This window comes from Acomys russatus, chromosome 4, assembly GCF_903995435.1.
Source record: "Acomys russatus chromosome 4, mAcoRus1.1, whole genome shotgun sequence".
Classification (NCBI taxonomy): Eukaryota; Metazoa; Chordata; class Mammalia; order Rodentia; family Muridae; genus Acomys; species Acomys russatus.
In genome coordinates this window covers 13,546,117-13,557,413 of record NC_067140.1, presented here as the reverse complement: position 1 = coordinate 13,557,413, position 11,297 = coordinate 13,546,117, and the positions used below count along the sequence as shown (strand labels likewise).

Sequence of the window (11,297 nt, the reverse complement as noted above, 5' to 3'; positions counted from 1 at the left end):
AGCTTTGTTCCTCTGTAATCCTCTGAGTATCGGTGCATTTCACTGACGCCAGTGAATTCATTAGCATTAAGCTGTTCATAACGTTCTCCTGTTAGTCTCTGAGCATCGGCAGGGTCTGTCTACAGTGATGGCATTGCTCTCATTCCTGACCTTAGACGGAGGAATTGAGTAAAATCAATTTCTGGCATTACCAGGTGCTAGTTTGCAGTGTCGAGGACTCCAGACTCCACTCCCTGCCAGTCAAATTCTTGCCTGGTCAACCGGAGTTGAAGAAAAGAATAAAAATAAAAGAGAAATAAAAATTGGAAATGTGCTTCAAATTTGTGAATGGGAGCACAACTACCATATTTTTTTTTAAAGAGTATGAGGCTTTGTTTGTTTATTGAAAAGAAACTTTGGAAGCAGAGAGCCCACAGGCCTCTGCAAGTCTAAGTGACAAATGCTAAAGCTCAAAGGAAGCAAGGTATGAGTCTGAATTTGGCCCTCATGGAAAAGACGGTTTGCTCCCTTGCCTGTCACTGGAAGCACATACACCAGGAAGCTTCCGGCAAAGGCCCCGTCCAGCCAAGCACCTGACTGCAAGCTGTGTGGTGCAGACACGCTTGCAGCCCAAAGAGACTCCAACCTAGGACCACAGCAGCAGAACAGTCACAGGAAACTCTTTTCCTGTGCTTGGATCTTGCTTCAGAAGGGACCCGTGGGCTTCTTCCTTCTGGCTGGCCCAGCTCAAAGCACTTTTCTCCAGGAGAAAAGGCTGAGTTATTAAGCAGCACAGCAAAGGCTATGCATGCCAGATGCTCTGGTTTTTAAAACCTTGCTTGATTGGGGGACCTGACTATTAATTCAGCTGGTTTTTAACATAAAAGCAAACAAATAAAAAACACCACTTAGACTCAGTCTTCGTGAGAAGCCATGGTCACTTCCTTCTAAGCAGTTAGGACCTTCCTGTTTCCGTGACTACTAGGCCCAGAGTGATGTCATGCATCCAGATCCAGTGTCGTGGGAAAGAATCTTTCAAACTCCAACTCATCAAATGAGAAATAACTTAGTGAGCCGCCCACGGGAGTGCACCTAGCTGAGTGTCCGCCCATGCTACCCAGGGAATGCTACCTGCCTTCTGTCGTTCCAGCAAGAGCTCCACAAATTGTCCTCTAACTTTTTCTGCCACAGCCACTTTGCTAGCCAAGGCCTGCAGACCAGCTGCCTCTTGCATTTTTTAAAGCTTGCTTCAACTGCAAAGAACAGAGTCTGGTCACGGAAGAGAACATCCCCTGCCTTTTTATCGACTCTCAGGTTAGGGAGCAGAAGCAATTATGGAGTCCAATTTCAGCATCCTCAGGTGCAGCCCAATCACGGCCCGTCAGAGGGAGGAGATGAGAGGAAAACACAAGGGCAAGTGTCTTTCCAGTCTCTTCCGACTGCAGTTGTGAGCCAAAGGTGCAGGGGTTAACTCCATAACTGTCTTTCGCAAAGACCTACCCTGCTTCAGGCCGGTCATGAGTGCCTGTCTGTATCTGGGAGACACTGCAAGGAACCCACTGGTAAGCTGAGACGGAATAGCATGGTTCCTTTGGGGAGCCTTTCGATAGCACCTCAGGTACCAAAGAGGCGAGGCAAGAACAGGGGTCGCCAGTAGCTCCGACCCCTCAGTGAAGAGGCTCTTGGTCCAGTGGCATCCCTGCTTTTTGTCTAACTTTATTTGTGACATTGGCAATGTCACTCTCCTCTAAGTCTCCTTTTCCCACCTGCACAACAAAGGTCAGACCCACTGACTGCTCTAGTCTCTTCCAGCTCTGCCATTCTGGGTCCAACTAAGCCTTCTGGGAGCGAGTCTCAGTCTGGTGTTCATTTACCCTTGCCAGATCCTCTACAGTGAATGAAAACCATGAAAACAATCATATATTTGATTATGGATGACAAAAGCAATGCTCTTTACCCTGTATATAAGAAACGCAGAGCAAAATGCCACATGTGAGATTTCATACGAACAGTGAGATTCTTCTGGACTGCTATGGCCCTGTTTGCTAGCGAGTTCTTGGTAGGCTGTCCTTCCACCAAATGTGTCTCCTCTTAAGGCACTGGGCAGTATCTGGGTGTGACTTTAGGCAGCAGGGAGGGTGGAGATAGATAAAAGGTGTTGACACAGCAAAGGCTAACTTGCAAAGAGGGTGCCAGGCTTCTCCTGGGACTCAAAGAGCATACTCAGTTCTCCAGGCCTTTCCCTGACATCTCCAACAGCTTCAGAAGCCAGTAATGACAACACAAGGTCATCACTGTGGCGGCACAACCATCCCAAGACACAGGCCTGCAATGGACGAGGATGGCTCCTGGGATTGAGTGGCCACCCAGGAGCCTCCCAGTGTCCTGCTCTCTTGCTGCACAGTACCACAACCTCACAGGAAAGAGGCAAAGTGTTTGAAATTGTACCTGTACAGAGACACCACCACACAGAGTGGGGAATCTATTTATAATTTATATATATATATGTGCATATTTATATATTTTTAAAAAGTCTTCCATAGAGGGCAACCAAAAACTATTACCAGGAGGAAAACAAAAAGATACAATGTAAAATGTTCCCAGCTATCACTCAACTAGGAGTCTCTGTTTCTGGGGTTGAAAATTCTGAGATAAAAGCGCCACACCCTCACGACACACCCTGCTGGTGTAAATGCACACACCAGATGGCACAACTGTCAAGGCAGCCCTTCCCACTGGCGCATATTCCTGAGTTCACAAAGGTGCTGTGGAGAAATGACAGAGCAGAAGTGCTGGCTAGCATATGTGACACTAGCGACCCAGAAGGCACCAAAGGCCTGGCTGGTGTCGTCAGAAGTTCTGTTGCCTCCTCTTCTTGGCTTCAATGGCATCCAGGATTGGCTGCCGCTTGGACCGGTACTTCTGGCGGATCTCTTCCATCTCCTGCTCCATCATAGGGTCAAGGGCCAAGAGCCTCTTCTGCAGGTCCTCCACAGTCCAGCTCTTAAGCTAGAAGAGAAGAGTGCAGTCAGCACAAGGTCCGAGCTGAGAAGGCCACGGAGCTGTTGGGAACATGCATGGCTGATAAACGCTCAGGCACTGTTTTGATTTAATGTTATGAACAAGAACAAAGCACATATTCATCATATACAGTAACTTCCTGTATGAAAACTAATGGCTGCCTCTCACTTCCTGCCCAGGCCCTAACAGGAGGAGAGGCATGCATTCCCGTGTCTCTGTCTGGAACTTACCCTAGAGGCCAGTGTTCAGCGTGGTGAGCCACCTACCCCCCCCCCCAGGGTCACCAGCAGCCATACTAACCCCCACCAACATTCACTAGAGTGAAAGTGAAGCCAAGCATTCTGTGTGGGTCATCTACAGGTGGCCCCTGAGCGCATGGATACAACCTTTGCCTAGAGACACCCTGGAAGTGCCCAGATTAATTTTATATACAGAGAGAAAAGGACAACCTATAAACTACGGATGATGGCTGGTGCTGACAAGGTGTGCTCTCACGACTAGACAGACTGATGCCTTTAATGAGGACAGAAGTGCTCTGTTATCCCCATGCTACAGGGCGGACAAGCCAGGGATGAGAGACTAGATAATCTGCCTTGCATCCCCCTCCCAGCTAGCACACGGCATCCTCAGAGTGTAACCCAGCAGGATAGCTCTACCAGGATGCTGAGCCAGCTCTGCAGAATGGCAGGCCAGCCCAGCCCAGCCCAGCCCTTTGAAACAACAGGGTTTGAAACAGGGTTTGAAACAGGGTTCTTGAAATGCCAGGAATCTGGCAAGTTATGGCCTCAGGCTGGTGCAGTGGCACAGGCTGTAACGCCGGCACTAAGGGGCACACAGCTGTAACCCAGCACTCAGGGGCACAGCTGTAACTAAACATTTGGGGGCGGGGCACACAGCTATAACCCCAGCACTCAGGGACACTCAGCTGTAAACCAGCCCTTGGGGCACAACTGTAACTCAGCACTTGGGGGCACACAGCTGTAACCCAGCACTTGCAGGGCACAGGCAGTAGATTATTGGTCCACACAGACAGTTTTAGGCTAGCCAGGACCACATAACATGATCTGTCTCAAAAGAAAGACGGGAGGAAAAGCAAGTCACAATCTCCTTAAGCTGTTTGTATCTACAGAAAGGGAGCAGTGAAGGTTCCTGAGGAATACTGTTAAGAATTAAATGAAATCTACTGCCTTAAGTGTGAAACGTTGCTGATTTTATAAGGGCGGTCCTGGCTGGAAGAGGTATGAGTGAATGCTGCCATTATCCACTCTTGGTGGTGAGACGCACTGTTGCTCCTAAGAAGTTCAGTTTTCCTAGAACTCAAAGGCTCGCCCAAGTCTCACAAGGGATCTGTTGTGCCCACAATTATAAACCTAGCATATCCCTCAGTCAGCCCCTTCCTGAGGCCTCCACAGGAATGCATTATAGAAGGTGGGTGAAGGAGCCCCTTTTCTGCCCACCTTCCTGGGGTGGGGGTGTAAATGAGTGCTACAGTGGCCTCCCTAGAAATGGCTTAGTGCGACCTCTCACCACAGGAGTTTTCTTTGGCTAGTTTCAGGAAGTTTTCCGAGAAGTGAGAAAAGCCTACCAGCTTAAGACCAAAGGTTCTTTGTAATGGAAGACTGGAAAGACTTAAAAGTATAGGGAAATGCTAAAAAGCTGAACTAAAAAATGTGTCCTTTTTTCCAGGCTGTGGTTTTATACCACCTTGGAGGTTGATGTTTTTGGCCCAAGGACACCCCAAAGATTGGTGCTTGCCTCATTTCTAGTGTTTTCAATTCCTCCTCCAAGAGAAAACACCCCAAAGCCAATACTGAGTGTTACTGGTAACTGAGAGCGTAATCCTTAGATCACTGTCTGTACTGGATGCGTGACCCTGGCGCAGTAACTTCCCTCTTGAGCCTCAGTCTCCTGAGAAAAGACAGTCTAGGTACCCCCAGCAAGGGGACTCAGAGGGACCCCAGGTCCCATGAATGTGACACTCTTAGTGTACAACTCCCTGGAGTGCATGCTTGACAAAGTGTGAGTCCTGAATCAAGAGAGGCTGGTGATCACAGTTGTTACTCCTGCTATCCCAGGGAAGTCTAGAATCTTCCATAAACAAGCTGTCCGTGCAAGTGTACTCAATTAGAATCACACAACTGAAAAAAAGGTTTTACTCATTTGTGCCAAAATTACCTAGAAGCTGGTACTTTCCACAAGGTCCACCAACTCACAGTTTTTAACAAAACACTTCACCCATCTACTTATGAAATAGTCACTGAACTAAGCATCAATCACTATGGAGGACTCACAAGACACTTAAGAGAACTAAAGTAGAAGCCACTGCCCTGCGAGACAAACACAGTGAGCCGGTAACTATCCTCCGGTCAGAGAGACAGAGAGAAGAGAGGAAGGGAAGCTAGGACCTGGGATGCAGACAGAGGGGACGCACCCACATCCCAACTTGTTCTGCCTTCCACCTTCTACCCTGAAGGCTTCTGTCTCCACTGTAAGAGAAGGGGGATCACATAGTTCCCAGACACCTCACAAGCTCAGGCTGTCTCCATGGACACCTGCGTCAGAATGGCCTGTGCGTATCAGCGCAGAGCTGCTTTACCAGACTCCACAGGAAGTCCACCATTTTAGGCAGAGACGCTACTCAAGTAGTTCTGACACATCCTCAGAGCAGTACGCACGACTCTACATCTGCTTTTCTCTTTAGCTCTTAACAAAATTTTCACAAAATTGCTGCTTGATCTAAAGCTTCTTAAAAGGTTCCTAGTTTCTACACAGCTTGATTGTCCTTGATTCTAGCCTGGGGTAACAGACTCTCCCGTTTTAACTCGGCCACCACAGTCTAAAGTATGGGGTTTTATGCCTGCCCCATTAGGACACAGCAGGCTCAGCTAAGGATTTGATCACACCATCCAGATATGGATTTTTCTGACAAACAAGTTCAGACAATGGTTTCATGGCGCCAGGTATAGCATTTCACCTTCCCGGTCCTTGGTGACATAAATAAATTTCAAATGGATATCTTGCAATAAAATACCCGGTTCTGCAGTTCCACTAGAATCGACATCCAAAGAATCACATTCTCAACCCAGCGATTCAGTAAGCTTGCATGGTTTTCACTAGACAAAGGAAGTCAATAAGAGCATCCCTCTGGGTTTGCATGTGCTCTCCGTGCTGTGACTAGCCCAGAGTCCACAGCTGAATGCCACAAGCATGATCTAGATCTGATCCCACTGGCTATCTTAGTCCCAGGTATGTCAAAGGAGCTTACAGCTTGCACCAGGAAGAAAGCTCTAGAGTCCCACCCCACCTTCGTCCCCAGCTCAGGAATGCACCACCCTTCTCTCAGGCACTCAGACTCACTCTGCTCCTTCCTTTCCCTCCCCCATGCCCACTCTCACGCTTCAGCAGCCCTACAGAGCTCATCTCTGATATGCTGGCAAACCCGACCAGTGCTTTCTGTTTCTGCCTCCAGTCCCAGAGTCCAAGCCACCAACCCGCAGCAAAACCACGACTGAATCCAGAGTGTAGCAGGCCCCACCACCTCTATATCCAAGTCCCCTACGGAGGCCTCACCTCCCACTCAGCCTCACTCCTCTAACTCTGTACCCTTTGTTCAGGCTGTGGACAGTTCACTTGGGAGTCCTCCAGCAGCTTCCAGGGCACAATGCCCCTGTCTCAGTGCCTTGTGCTCAGATTCAGCCTTCAGCCTTCCTCTCGGATGCCCGCTCTTCAGACGCCACAACACTTTTCTGACCAGATGATCCAGAGGGGCTGAGGCCACCAGTTTTCTTTAAACATCATGGCTCAATGAACTTGCAGATGAGGGGAAATATGAATGACTAAATAAATGGTAGATTAATTTTATAATGAGTCTAGTCTGCTGAAGTACATAAAACCTAAGCCACTCAGTCACTTCTGTCAGGACAATGAGGATACTTCTGTAAATTCCTATTTTTCTGTTTCTTTTCCCTGCTAAGTCCAGAGTTAATTTCATGACCAGGCAAAGGCTGTACCATGTCTTCTCTCTTAGATAAATACACACGCTCATAAAAAGTACATCTTTGTTATTTTTACTCATTTTACTTGTTTCTCTTTCTAGCATGGAAGTTCTAGGAGGGAATGAACCGCCTCATCTTCTTCACTCTCCTAAGCTCTATCTGCCTGACGGATGGAGAAATAAATGTGTCTGCACTTCTGTCGATGGCTTTCAATGATGAAGTCATCGGCCCTGTCATCTAGCCTATCCCTCACCACGTGAACCTTAGTGCAGGGGTCAGGGCAAGCCTCATGCAAACTGTAACATCCTCAAAGACCAACAGCTCAACGGACACTTGTGGGCCTTCTGCTGATGAGAAGCAAGTGTCCAGTCCCAGGTTAGTCATAGGTGAAGGGTGCGCCTAATGTAGTGTTTTTCCTTAGACCCCCCCCAAAAAAAACAAAACAAAAACAACAACAAAAACCTCTACTGTAACAGTATTCCTTGAAGAAAATGAAATAATCAAAATATTAAGAAATGTGACCCTTCTGGCCAAGAATTAAATCCATGGCCACAGGCCCATTACTGAAGGTGAGATCAGCCTATGTACAAACAGACTCTTGTTCTAAAAGAGCTCTCGTTTTAGATGGAGAGCACAGAATTAGCCTTTTGGTCAAGGGCATTTAGAATTTCTGGGACCACGCAAAGGCAAATCAACACATCAGCCCTGGGTTGAAGGAAAACACTGGGCAGACAGCAGCAGGTTCTGTGGCTCACCCACTCCAGTCTGACACTCAAACACGACTGGCCATCACCTTTGCCCAGTCCGATGGTGTATGCTGTCTGTCCAAGGATCTCTGAGAAAGCAACTACACCAACCTCAGCATAGGTGCCGCTGGTAGCCGAAGTGTGTTCTTAGATTTGTTGTCAGCATGAAGCTCAGTCTAACCCCTTTCAGCAAGATGCCATGTCCCCTTATTACTGGACTCCACACTTATGTGTATAAAAACATGCTAATTACTTAGTATTTGCCATGTATTAAGCACTGTACACTATCTACACTGCTTCATTTAACCGATCTCTATGGCAGGTGCTATGACTGCTCTCCTTTTACAGAAGAGGCCAATGTGGAAGCTGGGGAGATGACTCGGTGGTTAACAGTGTACCTGTTGCTCTTGCAGAGGACTGGAATTCAGCTCCCAACGTCCGTATCAGGTGACTCACAACCATCTGTAACACCAGCTCTAAAGGGATTGGATGTTCTGGCCTCCAAGGACACCTCACACACATGCTCAGAGCCACGCATATATACATGTTTTTACATTTAATCTTAAAAATTAAAAGAGTGGGTAAGTAACTTGCCTATGCTGATACAAGTTACTGAAAGAAAGCAAAGAGTTCTGAAAATGAAGCAGTGAAAAGTATAAAAAAAAAAATCAGAAGTTATGAACTTAACAATATTAAAAATGTCTCACGGCCCTCACATTAAAATGCTCCTGCTAGTGCTGTATGTGACTTTAGGCAAGTTACGTCACCTCTCTGAATTAGTTTCCTCATCTATAAAACTGTGTGCTTTGTTCTTTGCTGACTTTGCAGTAGAAAGTGCCTACTGTGTGATGTGCTGAAGTGCAGTGAGTAAGTACACAGGGGCACTGCACTTTACTGGCAGCTTTACCAGGTCAGGAACACTGGTGGCAAGATGCCCATCAGAGGAGTGGCTATCAGGGCCAAGGACAGTAAGTGGTGTTGAACTCTGTCCTCCGTAGCTCTACAGTAATGGGCATATCATCTAGTGTGTGCCTCAGAGGATGACAGTATGTGTTCCACAAGAACTGGATGTAAATATTAGGGAAATGTATACACAGTAAAGCCTGGGGTGTGCCAGAACAAGTGCCCAAGGTAGGAGCTACTGCCTCAAATTCCCTGGGGGAGGGGGAAGTAGACAGTATAAATAAATAGTGGCTGCCACTGCCTTTTCTAACCACACACAGAGGCATCCAACCCTGACGGACCTGGCTCATTTCCTCTGGGCGGGACCACTGTGAAAGCCTCCAATTCTAGTATGTGGAGGAATACAGAACCGACTTCCTCTCAAGGCATCCTTAGCAACTCTGACTACGGTGCTCTGAGGCCCATCGTGTCTCTGTCTATGCACCACCCGGCTCATTAACTAAAGCACCAGCTGATGTTTCATCATAATAAAGACTCCACAAGAACCGCGCGGACAGGTAGCCTATCTGGGATCAACGAGGACAATGTTAACCAAGCACCTGAGAGCGCACAGCTGCGCTCCAGCCTGCCTTCAAAGCAAGCCCACAGTGCGCAAACAGGTATCCATGGCCAAGACGCAGGGTTCAAGGCTGCCTCAGGTTCTTTACTTCCAGAAACTGCCACCTTGACAGTATACCGTACAAACAGCATCAGGAGATGCACATTTTGTACACACCTGCTCGAGCACTCCCACAGAACTTGCTCCTTAAAATGAAATGGGAGAATTTTAATGAAAGATTTCCTCTGATTCAAATAACAGTTGTGGAAAATCAAATTCCCATCAGGCCCCTAGAAAATCTCTCTAATGCTGTATGTGGTGCTCTGTGCTCACAATTCTAACTCTTGGTAGGCTAAGGCAGAAGAATCTAGAAGCGTAGGCCAGCTTGGGCTGCACAGCAAGAACACTGGATGTAAATGTTGGGAAAGTATATACAATATAGTTAAGGATGAGGGCGGGGTGAGTAAGGCGCAGGAATTCACAATCCCAGCACTTAGGAGGCAGAGGCAGGAGGACTGCAGTGTGAGGTTAGCCTGACCTATACAGTGAGACCTTATCTCAAAGAAAATATACAAACAAAATGACTCAAGAAATAAAGAGACTTAAGGGCTTCCCAAGTCTGTGAAAACACCGACCACTGCACCCCCACACTTCTGCTAACTCTGCTCCCTGCATAGGGGGCTGTCCACTCAGCCCTCTAGCCTTGGCTCCAACTTCTCCTGTTCCCTAATACCTTTCTTTGCTAATCTGAGACCAACTCAGAGTCAGGAGACCAAAAGTATTCCAAAGCCAGCAGGAAAGAGTTCTTAATAAAAATTTAATTAAGAAATCTATCCTTACACTTTAAACCTCTACGTGAAAACGACACTGATGTCTCATTGGGTTCTCTCAGGCACGAAGAAGACACCGGGCTGTTCAGAGGTTTTAAAAGTATATAATCAATAAATACAAAAGCCTAGGAGAACAATGTATGTTCATTAAGCAACATTGTATCAATTACTCAAAATGGACCCATGCACTCTAAAATCAAAATGAACCACTCACTCAGAGTCCTGATTATGATGAAAATACAGGAAAAATTTCACTTGGCCTGGGGGCTTATCTCAGTGGTAGAACATTTGTGTACCATTTATAAGGCTCCCAGTGGCGCAAAGAAAAGAAAAGCTTCCTTCTCGGTCCTCTTTGCTAGCACTGCTCTTTAAGAAAAATTCTATTTTAAGAGTTGTTCTAAACTGGTACACAAATTTCATATTAAGAAGGTCGAACTCTAAGTCAATAAACACACTAAGCCCCTAGAGTAACTGTAAATGCTAAACGGTGGAGGCCGAGAACAGCGCAGAAGACAGATGCTCCTGACATTTGAAAACATTAAAGGGAGATACAGAGACGAACGTCACCCTCGTAGCGGTATTATCTTTCAGAGGACAGGAAGGCCTAAAACATCCAAAGCACCAAGCTGCTGTTTTAATGCAGCTTAATAATTTAAGAAAAGAGTTGGCTAATCCCACATGCCGTGGCTTCTGTGCACTTTCTTGAGCTGGAAATTTCCAGGAGAGTAGGAAGGTCAAACTTTCTTCTCTAATCCTGTCAAATAGGTTAGAGCATTCCATGCAAAGCTGGGATGTGAACAGCAAACTGAGTCTGTGTGTGGCAGTGCACACCTGTAGCCTTAAGTATTTGGGAGGCTGAGGCAGGAGGATTAAAGTTCAAGGTCAGCCTGGGCAAGGTGTGCTCTCTCTTTCAAAAATTCAAAGCCACTATTCATTCATACACACACACACACACACACACACACACACACACACACACACACACTCTCTCGTGTGCAGATATAGAGAGGGACATGAACACACACTACAAATTAATTTTTTTAAAATGCACATTTTTAATAAATGTGGCCTAAAAGGCACCTTCAGACAAAGAAAGACCCAACTTTACAAAGAATAAATTGCTTGCAGAAAACTAGTAAAAAGGCAAATGAAACAGTTCATAATACAGTTTGTGATCCCAGCTACTCAGGAGACTGTGGCAGGAAGATCAAGGCCAAATGGGCTA

At 46.7% G+C, this 11,297-nt stretch overlaps 1 protein-coding gene across 1 annotated transcript in view; it reads right to left on the bottom strand.

Annotated features, from left to right (window-relative positions):
- Nucleotides 1–1,566: 1,566 nt before the first annotated feature.
- Nucleotides 1,567–11,297, bottom strand: part of Stk4 (serine/threonine kinase 4) — an 83,744-nt gene continuing 74,013 nt past the window's right edge. The window contains exon 11 of the mRNA XM_051143734.1: nt 1,567–2,988. Within this exon, the coding sequence (XP_050999691.1) occupies nt 2,830–2,988 (159 nt within the window). The 3' untranslated portion in view covers nt 1,567–2,829. The remainder of the gene's footprint in view (nt 2,989–11,297) is intronic.